Source organism: Emiliania huxleyi, assembly GCF_000372725.1.
Source record: "Emiliania huxleyi CCMP1516 unplaced genomic scaffold EMIHUscaffold_66, whole genome shotgun sequence".
Classification (NCBI taxonomy): domain Eukaryota; phylum Haptophyta; order Isochrysidales; family Noelaerhabdaceae; genus Emiliania; species Emiliania huxleyi.
Genome location: NW_005197053.1, coordinates 556903 through 575809, shown reverse-complemented (window position 1 = coordinate 575809; position 18907 = coordinate 556903). Strand labels below are relative to the sequence as shown.

Sequence of the window (18907 nt, the reverse complement as noted above, 5' to 3'; positions counted from 1 at the left end):
CCTCCTGTTCCTCGCGGAACGGGAGCAGCCCCCTCCTTGCCCGGTCTGCGAAGCAGGGCGGTGGTCGTGCCATCTTCGCTTCAAAACGACCACGCCGCAATCGTCGCCGGCGCGCGACCCGTTCCCGGAGGCCGGACTGTCCTGGTCGAGAGTGTGTGCCGCCAAGGCGGGGCTACTCGGGGACAGTGCCGACGGGGCGCGGCTCGTGAGACGACTCCCGCGAAGGCACGGCTGGCATCCGTGGCGTGGGGCTCGCCTTCGAAAAGTCGGGCATGGCTCTCCCCGCAACTCTATCGCTAACACGCGCGCACCACCGAGACTGGGGTGGGCGCGCTGCGGTCGCACGTCTACCTCCGTCATAGTGCCACGACGTGCGGCCTAGAATTAGCACACGCGCCTCTGCTTGCATACACTCACACATTGGATTGTCATCGCCTGTGAGTGCGAGATTAGGGCTAGCCGCAGGCAGCTAGCCTCTGGAGGAGGGCGTCCATAGACACCTCACTAGACCCCACACACGGTCTCATCCGTGCCTCGCCGGGCGGCGAGATTGCTAGAGGTAGAGCAAGCCTGCTCTAGCCTCGCATGTCACTTCCTGTCGTCTGTTGTGTCGTTGTGCCCTTGTTTGTACTCTTGGCACCGTGGAGTGCTGGGGGGGGCGACAGGGAGGATATGGCCTTGAGTTATGTGTAAGCCGACTCAGGGTGTGTGGCAGCCCGCTGGCTGTGTGTCTTGTGAGCTTGTTTGTGTCTGTGTGTCGCTCGTGCGTGTCTTCATCATCTGTCCAGCGTCCACCCATACCGCGTTGGTGTCCAGTCCGAGCCTGGCTGTTCTTCACCTTTCTACCTACCTACCAAAGCGTGCGCAATGCGCTCGCCGACATCGAGCGAGCTCGCCTGTCCGAGGAGCGGCTTGCTGTGCGGACGGCTTCTTGTGGCTCTCGTCGAGAGCGTTTTGCGTCCCAGAGTGGATTGTAACGTGCGGCCTGACTTTCTAAATACTTCTCTCAGGTTCAACCACAAGAACGCAACCACAAGAACGGCTCTCTACGGCTCTAGTAGAGCCGTACGGCTCATCGCACAATCGCCCTCGCGGTTCTTAGGTTGATGGGACAATGCACTGGGGGCGTTGACTCTAACGCCTATCAGTAGTGTCTCTGGAGGAGCTCCTCCAATCTGGGTCCTCCAATGCGCATCTGGAGAATTCAGTGGCTACTAGCACAATGCGAGTGAGGGGCGTGTTCAAGAGGGGCTGCGTCTGCGAAGCAACGCAGCCCCGGGTGTATGATGCCGCCGCAGTCAAAGCGCGCGCGGCGTAAAGCAAGCGGCCGCAAACACGCACCGGGTGAGGCAGTGTCGGGGTAAGATCTACTGTGCAGAGCACATGTACATGTGCATGCACATGTCAAGGACTGCTCCGCGGGGCTCCCCATAGGCGAGTCAGTGACGTGGGCAAATGGCGCGCGCTCGCTGCAGATGCGGCCGACGCCGGCGCCGGATGGATGAGGAGGAGGGGCCGTGGAGGGGTCGTGTGACACTCACTGTCAATCGTGTCACGCTCATATCCCTAGGGCCACACCGGCGGCTGTACAAGCTATTACGACGCGACTATGGATGCGATCTTCACCGGCGACGCGCTCCTCATTAACGGGTGCGGGCGGACCGACTTCCAAGAATAACATTTTAGGACTATCTCAAGAAAAGGACCGCTGGGTGCGCTTCTTAGCTCCCCGGCCCTGGGCATGCGGTTACCGACTGCACTCCAAGTGCTCCAAGGACTCGCACCAGACTCGCACACCGCGCCATGCTCGCACATGCTGGGTTGCTGGACAGTCACCGCAACCCACAGGCATGCACATCGGGTGACGCCAAAAGCTCTATGCATAGCTCGCAGGGTGGCTAGACGCCGCCCTCGACGCGGCGTCCCGAGGGGTGCAGCACGGTGGCGCCGCCCGTCAGCGCGTCGTTCACCTCGGGGTTCTGCAGCAGCGGTATCGCCGAGCAGCACGCGGCGGCGGGGTCGCCGCTCGCGGCAAGGGAGCCGAGCCAGTACTCGTTGCCGGGGTAGGCATTGCCGTCCCACGCGTACATGGCCACCTGGGGCGAGGCCGATCGCAGGCGTGACTCCCAGCAACGCTGCTGCCACTGGTGCAAGAGAGCTGACTGACTGCACCCCCTGCTAGAGAAGCTTGCGGCGTGTACTTGTGTCTACTACGGCCACACCAGCAGCAGCGGCTGCTCGGAGGACGGTAGCCGCGCCGCCGGGTTGCGGTTCGAGAAAAGGACCTGGCGGACCGCGCCGCAGCCCGCGCCGTGGCGGAGCGACGTCGCCTCGTTGCACTCCGACGGGAACCAGGAGAAGTCGAGCGTGTCGATGTGCTCCAGCTGCGGTGCGAGCTCCTGACAGGGAGAGGCAGAGGGCTTACATGGAAGACGCCAGCACCACACTCCTTTCCCATCAACTCCCTGTGTGATGGCGGCGAGCCGTCCTCCCTTGCGGCGTTTGTCTTCTGTCTTTCTTTTTTGTGGGGCGGAGCTCCTGCAGCGCCGCCTCGAAGGCTTGCACCATCAGCGTCGCCTAGAGACAGTCACACGCTTTGAGGCGTCAGCCGTGTGCGATCTCGCGCGATCTCGTGTGATCTCGTGTGATCTCGGGTGACCGATCTCGGGAGATCTCGCCTGATCCTGGGCGATCTCGCGCGATCTCGCGCGATCTCGCGCGATCCCGGGTGCTCTCGGGTGATCTCTCGCGTGATCTCGCCTGCCGGCCATCCACCATCCACACGCCGAGGCCCAGCCCCACCACGTGCGCGTACGCCTTGGCGCCCTTCTCCTTGGCGCGGTCGCTCGCCTCCCGCAAAAAGGGGTCGATGCCTGTTCACGGCTGGAGAGTGTGAAGAGGCGTCGTTGTGCGCCGAGGCCGCCTCGAGCAGCAGAAGTGTTCGATGCTCAGTCGCATCCGCCGCTTGTACAGGTCGGTGTCGAGCAGCGCCGGCGACGAGCAGCCGTACATATGGACTTGAAGGAAGGCGTCCGGCTCCTACGGAAAAGGAAAGAAAGACAGGTCGCTGCACAAAAGTCACCGTGCGGTTGGACTTGAAGAAACGCGTGCGGCTCCTACAAAAACGACAGATCGCTGCGCAAAAAGAAACCATGCAGCCGCACTTGCAGGAGGGCGTCCGGCTCCGTCTCCCGCCTTGACACCGCCTCGTCGTACGTCGGCAGGTGCTCCCGCCTGCTCACACCAACGCCTGTGACGAGGCGCCGTTCACACCGCCTCGTCGCACATCGGCAGCTGCTCCCGCCCGTAGAGCCGCGCCCACGCCGCGAGCAGCTCCCGCCGCTCCTGCGGTAGCAGTGCCAGCAGAGTCGGGGTGGTGAAGGCGGCATCGCGCCCCGTGCGTACCCGGAGCACCGCGTCGATTCAAGAAGGGCTGCGGACGCCGTGAATCGCTGTTGTGCAGACAAGCAATTGACCGCTGTTGTGCAGTGAAGCAATGGAGCGTGTCCTCTCGAGCGCCGGAATACATTCCTCCGATTTCAGCTTCTCTAAGCCCCCGCTCCTCGCAACCGCCGCCGGTGCCGCCGCCGCCGCCCGAGCCGCTGTCAGCCATCGTCTCGGCTGTCGACGCAGCCACTCCCGCCGCCACACCCGCCGCCACTCCCGCCGCCGGCCCGTAGCCGTTCTCGGCCGTGTTTTGCTCCGCTGTCACCAGCGTGTGCGCCCACTCCATCCGCCCCACCTGAGGTGAGGTGAGGTAAGGCAGACTTCACCACACACACGAGGCCGCGGGGGCAAGGGCCGGGCAGCCCTCGCGACTCCACGTCTAAGAGGCAGGAGCTGGCACGGCATTCAAAGTGCAAGGCCCGGTGCGCGCGGGTGGGCGGCGCCTTTTCGTACCGCGCGCCGATGACGCCGACGTACACGCCCGTCCTACCCTCGCACCAGCGAGTAACGAACCACTATACTCGTCCCGATGCGCAGGGCCGGCAGCACGGGCACCTATTGTTCATTGCTAGATTTGATGAATCACCAGTGATGACCAGCATGAGCAGCTGGCAGCACGAAGCAAGGCACCGCTCGAAGTCCCCGGGCCGGCCACGGTGGCCGCGGTTGGACCGATCGCCTGCGGCACACGGGCCACGTGCTCGAGAGACTAGGAGCGCTCTCGGAACCCTCTCGGAGCTGTCTCGGAGCTGTCTCGGCGCCGTCATTGTAAAAGTGCGTCGGCACAGCGACGGAGAGGAGGGCGGCGATGGCCATCTCGTCGTACGACATGAGCTGCTCGAGGCGGAGCGGGCCAGCGCTCTCGTCCGCGGTGCCGATCCTCTCGAAGCCTCCCGAGCCTTGCGTCACGCCGTCTCGAAGGCGGTAGTCGTCCGACGCGTTCAGAAACGCGAGCGGCCGGCAGCGGAGCATGCGGTCGAGGAGGGCCGCCGGTGTCATGGCGGCGTAGAGCCGCCGCTCGACCGCGCTCCCGAGCCGCTTCTTGGTGCGCAGAAAGGACTCGAGGAGAGGCACCACGCGCTCGTGCAGCACTGGCCGAACCGCAGCCGCGTGGTCCGCCCATTCGCGGGCGAGGGTCGGGTCGGTCTGCGCGCGCTCCAGGTCGTCGAGCGCGGCGGTGGTCGGAAGCGGGAGGTATGGGAGGCGGCCGACCGCCTCGTGCAGCCTGCGCACCACGACGGCAGCGGACTCCACCATCGTCGCAACGCCGACACTCACGGGGGCAACCCGGAAGTGGGTCAAAATGACCACCCGACACGTGTAGGGATCCTAGGTTCTCGAGGTTCTCGAGGTGGATATCCTTTGGCCGCGTTGGGTAGCGAGGATTGGTGTAACCCGAGCCACGGAGGCGTGTTTTCTGACGGCCGACCGTCAGTGCACGGAGTTGCCCCTTCTCCGACTGCCCCGGCTAGTTCACGGGTTTCGCGGGAGTGACCCCGTGCGTCAAACCCGAGACCTAGCGCGGGTGGGTTGGAGGGGGCTCGCCCCGTTCCTCCCCATCGGGCCGCATGTGCGGCCACGCCTCGCAGATTCGTTTCTCGCGCCTGGGTCAGGCGCGCGGGGCATCCCCCGGGTCGCTCGACCAGCGATCCGAAGAGTGGCCGCTATGAGAAGGAAAGAGCGGGGCCCTCGGGGTACGCCTCCGTCCGGCCCCCTCCGAGGGGGGAAGGGAATTGCGGGGTCCCCACGGGCGCCTCTCTTCGGCCCTCCCGAGGGGGGGAGGGGAGCAAGGGGGTGGGGGGATCGGGGCGGGGGGGAGGGGTCTCGGGTTTCGTGTGGCTAATACTTGCCTTCCGGGGAGGGGCCTCAGGCCGGCTAGCGCAGTGGCGCCCGCACGACGTCTTCCCCTCCTCCCTCGAGGCAGCGAGTAGGCAGCGAGTGGGAGAATCGAGCCCGGCCTGTATATTTTCGAGTGCGAGGCGTGTTGGGGGAATGGCAATCATGAAAAAGAAAAAGATGGCCTCAAATAAAAGCGCGCCGAGTATGAACATGTCGAAGCAAAACCAAAAACCTCTCGTCCAGCTGGGCAATCCAGTAAGTACCGCGTATACCACGAAAGCAAACAATACGCCAGCGATGCATGACTTGAAGACAAAGCTGACTCGGTTCCGATTCTCAGCCAGCACGACGTTGCCGAGTAAATCGCGTGCACTGAGAGGCCGCCGACAGATAAACCAGATGATTGCTCCCAGCACAAACATGGCGGACCAGTGTACTGGCGTCCAGGAGGGCCGTTCAATGATTGGTTCGACCGTGAGCGCGATGTCATTGGTGGCAATCGACCCCCCGCAATTCACTGCCCATTTGGCTAAGCGGAAGGGCGGAGAGGAGGAGTCATACGAATCGAAACGAGCTCTTCCACGAATCGTGATACAGCTGCCGTCGCCATCGAGGTCCCATGAGGCAGTCGTGCTAGGCGCATTACTGCCGACAATCCAGCCGGCGGGAGTGCCGCCGCCGTCGCAGTCGGGGTCCCAATAGACGTAAGACGAAGAGCTGCGGTAGTACGGGGCTCTGGCAGCAGTGAGGCCCGCGAACGCGTACTCCACGTCGTGAAAGGGAAACCAATGACTTGAGCACAGCCCGGTCATAACAAACGACCGACATACGGATGCGATTTGGACGTTCGCGGCAACCCACTTCACCCCATTCCATTTAAATGCGCCCATCACGTGAGATGTGGGCGGGTACAGCGACGAACTGAGGCACGGGACTGGCGCGCACTGGCACTAACACAGGTACACCACGGGAGCCGCCTAAACGACTGTCGGTGCAGCTCTGTCTGGCTGGACGGCGCTCGCTCGCGGACGAGGCGCAGCGCGCCATTCGTGCGGCGTCGCGCGGCCACGAGGGGCCGCGGGGAGAGGCTAGTGGGATGTGGGGCTCTAAGGGGAAGGGGGCGAGGGGGCGCCCAGTAGGGCGCCGGCACCGCGGCACCCCAGCGTAGAGGGCGCGGTGTAGCCCTCATTCTGTGTATCGCGCGCCTTCTACCTACGAGCTCCTAATCTAAAATCTGAGGATTCAGGATTCAGGCATCGCTTCAGTGGGGCCAAAGTGAGTTTATGGATGTGTGAGAACGGTACGGGACACGAGGAGTCACGCGGACCGACTCGTCGGTGACTCTGCTGCACGCCGTTTCAGATTTTTTCTCAGCGTGAGCGAGACGTGGAAGAGTGCCACCATCGGGTAGGACGGGTCGGCCCGGAGCATCAGAGTAGCCGTCGTGGTCGCGGCGAGCAGCGCCGGCCACTCCGGCGCCGCGTCGGCACCGTGGGAGCATGTCCACCGCCACTTCGCGGTCGCAGCGCTGCTTGTCGCCCGAACGCCGCATATCCCTATGGCGGGCCAAAGATCGACTCGCATGTCGATTTTGACTCGAACGGCGGCATGGAGGCATCACGTCTCCATGCCGCCGTTACGTTAACCATCTTCTCATTCACAGCCTTGTTGTTGAGAAGAAAATACCTCCTATGGCGCTGTGCGCTGGCATGTGAGAGGTTGAGGTGCGAGCCCTGGAGGCCCTGGGGATGGGGGGGGACTACCCGCGGGCTTAGAAGGCCGCGCGCAGGGGGGTGGGGCATTGAGACCGGTCATGAATGAGTGCGCGACACGCATGTTGCGAGCAGCGTTGTTGATGTTTTGCGCATCGCCACTGACGGCGGCGCGCGAGAGCTGTTAGTTCACACACATCAAAAGTGAGAATTTTACAACAAAACTCCCTCGTCAAAAGTGAGAAGATCTCTCTCAAAAGTTAGAATTTAGACAAAACAACTCGCTCTCACAGCACACAGGCTCGACACAGGTGCGAACTGGCGCGTGCTAGTACTATCACCGGCACACCACCGGAGCCGCCTAAGCGACTCCGTTAAGAACGGCAATGCACTTAGCTCCGTGCACAATGCCGCTGTCCCCGCACGCTAGCTCGTTCACCGTCTGCCACGCCACGGCGGTGTGGAGAACGACAGACAAGCGCTGCATCTGCAGCCCGTGCCAGTTCTTGGTGGTCCATGTGACCTCATCGAGGTGCTGAGCGTGCGAAAGTTTGTTACTCAGCTGGTCCGCCGCCTGCCGAAGAATTCTGCGGACGCCGTCCCCGAAGCCGCCGAACGTCTCGAAGTCGAGCAAGCGCAGGTCGCAATTCTTCTCCCGCGCGAACCGGTACTCGCCCTTCTCGTAGCGGGCCGTCACAGGTGCCCCCGCCTCCGCCTCCCCCTCACTCTCCCCCTCCTCCTCTTCCGCCGCCGCCGCCTCCGCCTCTGCATCCTCCGCCTCCCTCCCCCCCTCCCCCCCCCCTCCCGGCCGCGGCCATGCAGCATGCCCTAACACTAAGTCGAGCAGCTCCCGCTCGGTGTTGCCGAAGGCGACAAAAGCCCCCTTCCAGCCGAGCCGATCGCCACCCTTGCACGCAAGCGAGCTCGTCAGTTTCAAGTCGCCAACGAGGCGCACATGCCCTTTGCCGATGTTCGCCGCCGCCACGTCAGGTTGTTGTTTTGAACCATCTAAACATTCAGCAACCCGAATCCCTCGACCACCACAGACTACGACCTCTTGCCAGCTCTGCGCATGTGCAGAATGATCTGCATGCGCAGAAGTGGCCTGAGCACCACTCGGAAGCTAGCCTGAAGGAACCAAGAAAGAGGTCCTCACGAGAGGTCCTCAGGAGGTCCTCAATGGACAGCGTGGGAGCCAGGACCTCACCAGACACCCGTGCACCCCTGCATGACGCGCACTGGCACTAACACAGGTACACCAAAAGAGCTCTTCCCAAAGGTCCTCTCAGTCAACAGATTTTGTCTCCTGTGAGATTTTTGAAAACAACAAGAAAATAACGCAAAAAAATAAAAACACTTTCGTGCCCGACTTTGTTCGGGACCAACTCAAGTCGCAGCCTCCATGATTGCCACAGCCGCCGACACCCGGCCCCGCCGCATCGCCGCCCTTTCGCTTGCCGCCATCGCCCTCACCTGTTTCGCCGCCGTCTACCACGCCGGCGTGCTTCCTCAACCCGACGAGTTTGGCCGCCAGAAGGACGCCGCCACCTTTCAGGGCGAGGAGAGCTGCAAGTCGCGCAGCGGGCCCATCCACTCTTTCATCAACTCCGCGGTCGACAAAGTCGTTGCCAGGGTGCCCGATCGCCGTGCGAGCCCGCATTCTCAACGCCTCCCGCTTCAAGCCCGCATCCACGCCTCCCGCGCAGTGGCCGCCGCCCCGCCACCTCGCCACACGGTGCGAAATGCTTCGCTCACTCCCACCAGGTGCCCGGCTCCAAGATCTCCGACCTGCCCGTGGAGGCAAACATCAACGTCGGACCCGTCAAGGTCACCATCTCCGAGCTCAAGATCGAGGCGCTGTCGGTCGAGTCGGTCGACTACGACTCGTGCGGCGGCTTGCGGAACGGGCTCAAGGTGACGCTCCACCTCTTGGAACTAGCTCGGCTCACTTCTCGGCTCAATTTCCTCTCGGATCCACTTCTTCTCGGCTCCACCTCTCGATACCTCCCGATATCTCCCGATATCTCCCCATCTCTCACGGTCGTCGTCATCCTACAGTGTGCGTAGCTCCTCGTCTCCCACATCTCCCACAATCTCCCACAATCTCCGACCATCTCCCACAATCTCCCACAATCTCCCACAATCCCATCAGGTCCACCTCACCGGCATCGACCTCGGCGTCGGGCTGCACTACGACGAGCCCGGCAAGTGGGGCCGCGGCGCCGCCAGCGGCGACGCGCGCACCGCCGTCACGGGCACCATCGACCTCACCATCTCTGAGCTCTCCGAGGTGACGGAGTGCGAGGGCCACCTCTCTGTGGGCGAGACGGAGCTGGTCGGAGAAAAGGCGGGCGATAGGCAGAGACGGGCCGAGGTTGGCCGAGAGATGCCAGGAGTGCCGACACTCGCTGAGATTCGCCGAGGTTGGCCCAGAGTGGCCAGGATTGGCGTGACTAGCCCAGATTGGCCGAGGTCCGCCGAGGTCCGCCGAGGTCCGCCGAGGATGGCCGAGGTTTCCCTCCCTCCCTAACTGCCGGCTTCTCGGAGAGACAGGCGGGCGAGCGCGCCGCCGACGTCTCGAAGCTTCCGCTTCCGATCGGCAGATCCCCGCTTCGGCCCGCTCGGCTGTGAGACGAAGAGAGGTGAGCTGTGAGCCCGGCTCTGTGAACAGGCAAGATCCTGTGCTACGGCCCGTCGGGCATCCCAGGCGCCGCGTACCCATATCTTTCCATATCCCCCCCATATCTCCCCATATCTCGGGCATCCCAGGCGACCGGGTACCTCCCGATATCTCCCCATATCTCCCCATATCTCCCCATATCGCGGATTCACAGCCGCGTGGACTGCGGACCCGCAGGCGGCCGTATGGCCCACGTCGAGATCTCCGGCGCGGAGGGCTCCAAGCTCGAGGGCAAGGGTGGCCTCCGAGGGGCGGGCCGCGATCCTCCTGCTGTGAACGGCGCCTCTTCACGCCCGTTGCCGTGCACAGGCGGCTCTTTCGAGGGGCTGGTCGCGATGCTCAACAGTGCGCTCGCGGCGCTCCAGGACAAGAAGCCAAAGATCCTCGGCTGAAGCGGGGAGCGTCTACGCGGTGCCGCCCCGCTGGGCGTGCTCCGAAAAGAGAGGGGCGTCGTCGCTTCCTCTGTCGGCGGTGTGTGTGTCTGACATGACTGTTTGCGCGGAGATGGCGCATGTGCGTGCCCCCGCAACATGGCGAGGGCGCATGATGGACTATGGTGTGCGGGCGGGATGAACTTGTCGGAAATGGAGGTAACTTGGTGCGGCTCGCCGCTCGCGGTACCTGGTGAGCCGGGATAGGGCAAAATCTGGGGCGAATACGAGGGACAGAGGTCGCAAGTTGGTCGCGCAAGTTGGTTGCGCGGCGTGGCGCTGCCCGCCTGCCCCGCTGCCGAGGGCGCCACCAACCCGTGGCGGCGGCATTTCCAGCCCAAATTGGGCGTTCCGTGCGAGGGATCCCAGGCGACTGCCTGATACGAGGGACCCGGTCGCCTGCGTGGGGATCACACAGATCACCTCCGCTGCAGCCCAACCCTACTCTCATCGTACTTGCAACCCGAGGGACCGGAGGGCTTTCGCGACAGCGACGATGACGACGAAGAAAGGGGAGGGTGCACATGCACATGCACATGCACATGCACATGCACATGCACATGCACATTGATATTGCATGTGTGTTCGAAACATCGAAAAACTATTTGTGATAGTGTGGCGGCGCGCGCGCTGCCGCCACATCGACACCCTTGTCGACACCCCCCACCCACCCTCCCCGCTCGCTCGAGCGCCATCAAGCCCGCGCCTGCTGCCACTCTCGAATCTGCCGGCGCAGAACGTGGATGGTGGAGAGGAAGGTGTGCTCGAGCGCCTCGCCCGTCATCGGACTCGTCGACTTGGTCGCGAGCCAGCGCTCCATCGCCGTCCGCTCGTACGCATGCCCGTCCGCCGCCATCACCGGGTCTATCATCAGCTCGGTCGTAATCGGGCAGATGAAGTCGGCCGGCGGCTCCTCCTCCCTCGCAGCCGGCGCCTCTGCAGCTGCCGACGGCCCTTGCGCCTCCGCCGCCCGCCTCTCCTCCTCCAGCCTCGCGCTCTCCTCGAGCGCCGCCGCCAGCTCCGCCTCCTCCGCCGCCGCCAGCGCCCCGTCCTCTTCCTCCTCTCCCACCGCCGCCTCGGCCTCTTCCTCCTCTCCCACCGCCGCCTCGGCCTCTCGCGACGGCCCAGCGCTTCCCCCGCCGCTGCCCTTCTTCTTCTTGTTCCGCTTCTTCTTCCCCTTCTTCTTCTCCTTGGCGCGCGCCTCCGCCTCCTCCTCCGCCAGCAGCTCCTCAGCGTGCCGCGCCGCCTCGGCCTCCCTCGCCGCCGCCTCCAAAGCGCGCTCGCACTCGGCGTGGCCCTTCTCCTTGGCAAGCTGCAGCGCCGTATGCCCCTCCGAGGCGCGCGCCGCTGCGTCTGCGCCTGCCCGCAGCAGGAAGCGCACGACGGCGGGCTGGCCGTTCTCGCACGCAACGTGCAGCGGCGTGAAACCGTCTTCCTCGGCCTGATTGATCGCCGCGCCGGCGCCGAGGAGCAGCTGGATGCACTCAAGGCGGCCCTTCTCGCACGCGATGTGAAGCGGCGTGGCGCCGTTCAACTTGGCTTGGTTAACCGCCGCGCTGGCCTCGAGGAGCAGGCGGACGACGTCGAAGTGGCCCTTATGGCACGCGACGAATAGCGGCGTGGCGCCACTGACATGGGCTTGGCCGACCGCCGCGCCGGCCTCGAGGAGCAGCCGGACGCACTCGAGGTGGCCGTTGTGGCACGCGATGAACAGCGGCGTGGTGCCGTCGTTTAGACCTTGGTCGACCGCCGCGCTGGCCTCGAGAAGCAGCCGGACGCACTCGAGGTGGTTGTTCTGGCTCGCGATGAACAAAGGCGTGGCGCCGCTCATCTCCGCTTGGTTGAGCGCCGCGCCAGTCTCGAGAAGCAGCCGGACGCACCCTAGGTGGTTGTTCTGGCACGCGATGTACAGCGGCGTGGTGCCGTCGTCACTGGCTTGGTCGGTCGCCGCGCCAGCCTTCACGAGCAGCTGGGCGCACTCGAGGTGGCCGTTGTGGCAGCGGCGTGGTGCCGTCATCCTTGGCTTGGCTGACCGCCGCGCCGGCGCCGAGGGGACTGGCGCGCACTGGCACTAACACGCGCGATAAAAAATGTCCCGAATAGTCACACTCACACACACACGTGCGAGCACATATGACGCACAATGCCCGGACACGAGGAGCGGGCGCGTTAAGCCCTGCCCCTGGGACTCTGTCAGGCCTCTGTCAGGCCTCTGTCAGGCCTCTGTCAGGACTCTGTCAGGACAGGTGTGGGAGCTCCACAAACCACGTTCTGTGCTCATCCCTGCCACCCATGTGCCATCGGCGCACCGCCAAGGGACGCAGCAACAGCAGAACCAGAAGCAGCTGCAACCTCGTGCAACCCGGCCCGCAGCGCCCGCACCTGCCTTCGCCCTAGGAAGCCACGGATCATGCCTGCGATCTTGCTCGCTGCGCGCGTGCGCTGCTCCTTCTCCACCGCTGCTCCCTGCTCGCCGCCGCCACCGGCCTGCCCCGCGATCTCCTCCGCGATGGTGGTCCACTCGCCCCCACTGCCCACGCGGAAGACGGGCAGGTCGGCGGGCAAGTGCCCCCGCCCCCGCATGCTGCGCAGCTGGGCCAGCGAGTACGTCTCCACCGAGCACTCGCCCGCCCTCGGCCCCTCCACCGCCGCGGTGTAGTAGCGCGGCTCGGCGTCGGCGGACAGCGGCGGGAGGGCGGTGGCGAAGCGGCGCACGAGGCCTGACCACGCTTGCAGCGCCGACTCGCCAAAGCCTAGGATCGGTAAACGCCCAGGTCAGTGGGGGAGAAGCGGACAGGGTTGGTGTCGGGGTTAGGGTTAGGGTCGGGATAGGGTTAGAGCTAGGGACGTCTTCACACGGGAACTATAGGGGGTAGCCCAGGCACGCCTTCGCCGGGAGCCGCGCACGGCGGCGGAGCGGCGGCGGGCACTCCCCTGCTGCGGGGGCCGGCGCCCGGCTCGCAAGCGGCGGCGAGGGAGCAGGAGGCGGCGGTCGAGGCGGCGGCGACGGTGGCGGCGGCGACGGTGGTGGCGGGCCCGTCGGGGGCGGCGATGGAGGCGGCGGCGACGGCGGAGGAGGTAACGGCGGCGGCCGAGCCGGCGGCGGCCGTGACGACGGCGGGGGCTCTCGCTGCCGGAAGCTCGCACTGCGGGGCGACTTGGCGCTTGGGGGCGAGCCATGACCCAAGGAGGGGGCGGGACCTCTGGAGGCGTAACTGTTCTGCCGCCTCCGACGGCGGGGCCTTGAGGTCGCCGATGATGGCCCAGCGGCCCGCAGGGATGCTCAGCTCGATAACGAGGCAAGGGACGTAGAGGAGGAGGCCGGAGAGGAAGAGGTAGAAGCCAGGGCCGAGCGAGGTTGAAATGACGCCGCGCCAGTTCGCCTGCAGCACCGTGGCGATGGCGCTAAGAGGTTCCTCTTTTCCGCGCCCTCCCCGCAAGGCGCGCGATACACATCGCCTGAACTTCGACGCTGCACGCGAGGCCGTAGTGAATCGTGATGGCCGCCGCCCAGATCAGAGGCACCGCCATCGACCAGACCAGCAGACCCTTCTTGCCGCGATCGGTCCTCGCGGTGCCGCGTCTGTACCCGACCGCCTGCAGCGCCAGCCAAGAGACCAGAAGCGCCGCGACGCAGAAGGCCATCACGCGGAGGGTCTCGGAGGCCTCGTCGCAATCCAAGATGTCGTTTGTGTACCTCAGCTCCATCCGCTGCGGAGGGTAGTACCTGCGGACCACCAAGCGAGGGGTGCGTGGGCTGCGGGTGGGTGGGCGGGATCGCAACGGGGTCTCGGGCTTGTGGATGCCGCCAGTAGTCGTTGCAAAGGTCCTGTCGGACGTCGCAGTCATCGAACTGCTTGCGGAAGGCGCCGAGAAGGACGTCCACCGACTCGCACCCATATGCTTCGGGCTGGTTGGGGATGCAGGTAGTCAGGAGCGTAGAGTTTTCCGCGTAGAGTAGTTCTCCGCGTATAGTATACCATTCCAGTGGGACCGTCACATTCACTGGGACCGTCACACTCCTCCTCACATAGAGGTAGAGGTGGTGACCTTGAAACCCCGCCTCGAAGCTATGCCGTTCTTTGGAGTAGACCTGCGTGCAGTTCGCCATCGTGGCAGGCCAGCTCCAGCTGACGCCCGCTGTGGCCGATGTCGTGGACGGCGAGCACGCAAAGTTTGTGCCATCGCGTGCGCGGTACGCGTGCGTGACAAACAGGGGTTCCGGTCCCTGCAGCTCTGGAATGATCACTTTCCGGCCCGACGACGCCTCCAGGAGTGTTTTCAGGAGCCTCAGTGTGTGGGCGGCGTGGAAGGAGTGGTGATTTTCGTTGAATGCGTAGAAAGTATCCTCCATCACATCGTGCGTAAAGCAGCCATTGTCGTCCGCTCGATCGCCGGTGCCGCGCCCGTCCCTGTCTAGGCAAGCACGCCGAAAGCCAAGGGAGTACTTTCCGGAGATATTGGTTGCGTCCACGTCCATGTACTCCTGCACGACTGACGATTCCCGAGCCGCGAACGTCGGCGCATGCGAAGCATTGACCGACCCGACATCGTACTCGTAAATTGCGTCATCGTCCACGTACCACAGCACCCACGGCAAGGAAGTAACGGCGTGGGCGTGCAAACTGTTACCAGCGAGCGCAGCGGTCAATACACACGCCAACGCCGCCACCGTGAGGAAAGCCTGGACTAATATGAGCCGACGCCGGTGCTTGCTCGCGCATCGGCATCCCCAGGGGTCAGAGAGCACGCAGCACAGGACGGTGGTGACCATGAAGAGAGCGAGGGAGGGAGAGAGAAAGGCGGCGGAGCAGAGGCAACGAACCTGGACGACTGAGCAAAGGAAGAAATTACCAGCGAGACTCCAAGTGCTCCAAGAAAATCCAGCGCCTTGTGTGTGTGTCCGCGGAGGCGGCGTGGGGCCGCCGGCGGCACTGCTGCCGCGCACGCTGCGCTGTGGGCGTCACCATCGTGTCCTCGCGCCGCGTCGCCGACGCCACTTGCGGCTCGCGGCTGCCCTGCCCTTCCCTGCCATCGCGCAAACAAACACAAAAACAAACACACACACGCACGCACACACACACACATTATTAATGATCGAGTATTAATTATTAATTATTAATCATCGGGCGGCGGCGATGGCTGCGCCGCGGTCCCGCACCCGTCGACGCAGCTCCCCCCGCGGAAGACCGCGCGTAGCGACGTCTTGACGATCGAGATGAGCGTGCCTGAAGCTCGCCCACCTACTGCCCCTGAGAGTTGGTTATTGAGTGGGATCAGCTCCCCCCCTTGGGATCGAAGCCGCCACAACCTCACACCCAACATCTCAGGCGGGATCAGAAGGGGACTCCACACCGGACACCGCCCGGGCACAGCCCCCCTACCCGTCGGATCGCACAGAGGGCCCCCTCGGAGCAGCCCACACACAATCACGCATCGCCACACACACCCTACCTGCTCCGCATCTCGAACCCTGCGTTTCGCTGGGTTTTGACCTACGTTCTCGCGCGCCTCACACACATGAGGCTCGCAGCGATCGCTGCCCTTCCCGTCGCCTGCCTGGTCGGACCGTGGCCGTCCGCGCCGCCACACGCTCCCCGCGCTGCGGTGCCGCGCGCGGCCATTGTGAGCGGCTCGACGCAATACGGCTACGTCGAGCAGGCTTACTTGCAGCAGCAGGGCTATGAGGACGGGCGCGGGCACCAGGGTTACGCGCAGATCGTGTGGTCGCTGACCGGTCCCACCGGCGGCCAGTACTTTGTCGAAGCGGGAGGGCAGCAAAAGCTCGGCCGGTACGCGAACCTAGAAGCGGAACGCTGTTCTTGTATTCCGACTAGTGCTCGCGAGGACACGCAGTCCGCTGCATCCCGCAGTTATGACTGTTTCTGCATCCCTCGCATTCGTGCGTGCCACGAGTACTCTTCCCCCTCCCCTTCCCCCCCCTGACCTCGGTGTATTCAGGTACGACACGCAGTCTCAGCTAGATCTCGGCTAGATCTCGGCTAGATCTCGGCTAGATCTCGGCTATATCTCGGCTAGATCTCGGCTAGATCTCGGCTATATCTCGACGCAGGTACGACACGGCCTCGCAAAAGGCGACGGTCTCGCGGCTGCAGTGCGTGGTGCGGGCGGACCAGCACGGCGGCGCGGCGGTGGTGTCGGTGGTCAAAGACAGAAAGAAAGAAAACAGAGCACCCGAGGGAGGGCATTTATTCGTCCACCCCATTTTTCTTTTTTATCTAGGTGGGCAAGCCGCTCACCGGCTGGCGGGCCGCGCCCGGGACGCCTTGGCAGTGGCTGCGCGGCGAAAACTTTGGCGAGGAGCGGGCGCTGTTCGAGGGCGCGACGACACTTCCGAGACACCTCCGAGACACTTCCGAGACACCTCCGAGGCCTTATGTGGCAGCTCTGTTTCACCGCCAGAAACATCTCGGCCGTATCTCGGCTGCATCTCGGCTGCATCTCGGCTGCATCTCGGCTGCATCTCGGCTACATCTCGGCTACATCTCGGCCATATCTCGGCTACATCTCGGCCATATCTCGGCTCTATCTCGGCTCTATCTCGCAGGCGCGCAGCTCAGCCTCGACCAGAGCGACCCGGAGCGCGAGGTCTTTACGGTGCGCAAGGAGGGAGGCGCCGCAGACCAGCAGCAGCAGCAGCAGCTGCAGCAGCAGCAGCAGCAGCAGCACGACCACCACCAGGGGTACCAGCGGCAGCAGCACAGGCAGCAGCAGATGCAGATGCAGCAGCAGCACCAGCAGCACCAGCAGCACCAGCAGCACCAGCAGCACCAGCAGCACCAGCAGCAGCAGCAGCAGCAGCACCAGCCGGGCTACGAGCAGCCCCAGGGCTACGCCACAGCGGCACTCTACGAGGCGCAGCCAGCACCGCTTGGCGCTCAGCAAGGCCACGCGCCGCTGTCCGCCGGCCGCGTGTGTGTCTTCTGTTTTGCCAGCGTGCTTTCTCTCTTCTATAGGTGGAGGCTACGCGCCGCTGCCCGCCGGCTGGTGCGGGGCGGTCGAGAGGCTGTATCTCGGCCCACACCTCGGCTGTATCTCGGCTGTATCTCGGCTGTAGGTGTGCGGCGGTCGACGAGGCGTCTGGCCAGACGTATTACTACCACGAGCTAACGGGCGTATCTCAGTGGGAGCCGCCGCAGGCCGACCGAACCGTGTATTTCTTTTTCCAAGCGGGGTTTTCTCTTTTCTATAGGTGGGAGCCGCCGCAGGCCGAGCACGGGTACGGCGGCTACTCGGTGGACTTGCGAGGCGGGTACCGCTCCCGCTGACTCCTGCTGCGCGGCAAAGGGCTGGCTCGCCGGGGGGCGGGACTCGGTCTGCTCGGAGAGTTGGCGCATGAATGTCCGATGTGTCGGGGCATGCTGGGGTTTGTTGTGGGTTGGTGTGCGCGTGTGTCATGAACCTTAGGCTATGTGTCTGCCCCACGCGCATGGCATGCGAAGCTCTCGTCTTGAGTCGTCTGACAGCGGTGATTTGATCTCGTCCGGCGGAGTGGTTCTCTAGGTCTAGCTTCCGGGTCGAAGAAAATTAAATATTCTTACCTTATCTGCCTTGCCTCCGACGCTAGAGACAGTCACCACGGATACATAAAAAAATGTTCCAGTCTTAGCAAGCAAAAAGGAGCACACACGACTCAGCAAGTCCGCACGAAAAAAATTCTTTTTTAGCGTCGTTACCACATGGCGACGTACCCGTCCGTCCGGCCCGCCGTCGGGTCGGACGATCGCCCCACCTGGACCGCACCGCGTCGGACGACGCAGGCGAGGTCACTGCAAACCAGCGCATGCGCGTTGGTCTCGTGTCAAAACTCGTTCGCAGTGTTGAGCAATGTGCGCCGCACTACCTCAACTCTGGCACAGTCCTCGAGCATGCCCAGGGCTCCACTGCCAGCCACAAGTCGGCCTCAAAGCCGACTTGCGGCGGCTCAGCAGCAGCACACGGCGCGGCTTCACTGCGCTGGAAGGGCGACTGGCGCCGACAGGCGCCGACAGCCCTCCACTGTGCGTGCGGCCGTATGCGGGTTGCTTGCTGTGCTGCTGACTCTGGGGAAGCTCGGAGCGGCAGCAACAGCGCTCACCGCCGGTCAGCCCGCCGCAATCGTAGCGGCTGCGCCCGCTCGATGGCGGATTGTCGCGCCGACCTCGCCGCGAGGCGAGGTAACGGGTCCAGCATGCGCCAATCGCACACTCTGTGCGGTTCCACATGCACTCATGGCGAGGCGCTCACGCGCCTGGTTCTAGACGACGACGGAATTGAGGGGGTGCAGGTAGGAGAGACTGTTCACAAGATCTCGCAATTCGCAGATGACACGACGCTGCTGCTGCGCACGCTGGCCAGCCTGCCCGCGGTTTGGCGCATTCTCGATGTATACGAGTCGGCGACAGGCATGCGAGCCAACCCTAACAAATTTGAGGGCATTCTGTGTGGCGCCCTCCGCCACCGCGGCCTGCCAGCCGACCATCCAGGGCTAGCCGGCCAAGGCGCTCTAATTAATTGGCTAGCTTCAGGCCAGCGAACCAAATTACTAGGCATCCCGTTCTGGATTAATGATGAGAACGCTGCCGACTGCGAGGAGCAGTTCTGGGAACACCTCTACTTCCGCACCAAAACCGCCATGGCGAGATGGCGACAGGTGTTCACACTAACAGTCCACGGGCGTGTCATGATTGCAAACGCGATGGTCTACTCGAGACCTCGCTACTGGATGCAGGTCATGGCCGCCCCCAGGTGGTTTCATGACGCTATCGAAAGCGATGTGCGCGCCCTACTCTGGTCAA

At 64.0% G+C, this 18907-nt stretch overlaps 4 protein-coding genes across 4 annotated transcripts; 2 read left to right on the top strand and 2 right to left on the bottom strand.

The window, feature by feature from the left end:
• Positions 1–1668: 1668 nt before the first annotated feature.
• On the bottom strand, positions 1669–4704 carry EMIHUDRAFT_465264 (hypothetical protein; the record flags this gene model as incomplete). Its single annotated transcript, XM_005762891.1, has 9 exons — positions 1669–2096; positions 2223–2399; positions 2776–2873; positions 3152–3234; positions 3287–3345; positions 3638–3742; positions 3891–3933; positions 4078–4126; positions 4176–4704. 9 exons carry the CDS (start codon positions 4702–4704, stop codon positions 1899–1901), a joined length of 1341 nt encoding a protein of 446 aa, XP_005762948.1. The 3' UTR covers positions 1669–1898.
• A 3696-nt stretch (positions 4705–8400) lies between these two features.
• EMIHUDRAFT_215788 (hypothetical protein) lies at positions 8401–10070 on the top strand (the record flags this gene model as incomplete). The annotated part of the gene is made up of 6 exons (XM_005762890.1): positions 8401–8631; positions 8763–8912; positions 9151–9296; positions 9552–9640; positions 9856–9915; positions 9988–10070. 6 exons carry the CDS (start codon positions 8401–8403, stop codon positions 10068–10070), a joined length of 759 nt encoding a protein of 252 aa, XP_005762947.1.
• A 733-nt stretch (positions 10071–10803) lies between these two features.
• EMIHUDRAFT_215787 (hypothetical protein) lies at positions 10804–14883 on the bottom strand (the record flags this gene model as incomplete). Its single annotated transcript, XM_005762889.1, has 6 exons — positions 10804–11045; positions 12419–12862; positions 13017–13066; positions 13311–13492; positions 13575–13836; positions 14090–14883. 6 exons carry the CDS (start codon positions 14881–14883, stop codon positions 10804–10806), a joined length of 1974 nt encoding a protein of 657 aa, XP_005762946.1.
• A 709-nt stretch (positions 14884–15592) lies between these two features.
• EMIHUDRAFT_358226 (hypothetical protein) lies at positions 15593–17552 on the top strand. Its single transcript, XM_005762888.1, has 7 exons — positions 15593–15901; positions 16183–16270; positions 16353–16449; positions 16678–17016; positions 17087–17117; positions 17188–17253; positions 17323–17552. The coding sequence occupies exons 1-7, from the start codon at positions 15630–15632 to the stop codon at positions 17396–17398; spliced, it is 969 nt and encodes a 322-aa protein (XP_005762945.1). The 5' UTR covers positions 15593–15629; the 3' UTR covers positions 17399–17552.
• The last annotated feature ends 1355 nt before the right edge of the window (positions 17553–18907 follow it).

Coding starts and splice junctions, on each gene's coding strand:
- EMIHUDRAFT_358226 (XM_005762888.1), top strand. CDS start 15,630: ATGAGGCTCGCAGCGATCGCTGCCCTTCCCGTCGCCTGCCTGGTCGGA. Junction 15,902..16,182: donor GGGCAGCAAAAGCTCGGCCG/GTACGCGAACCT, acceptor ATCTCGACGCAG/GTACGACACGGCCTCGCAAA. Junction 17,254..17,322: donor GAGCTAACGGGCGTATCTCA/GTGGGAGCCGCC, acceptor TCTTTTCTATAG/GTGGGAGCCGCCGCAGGCCG.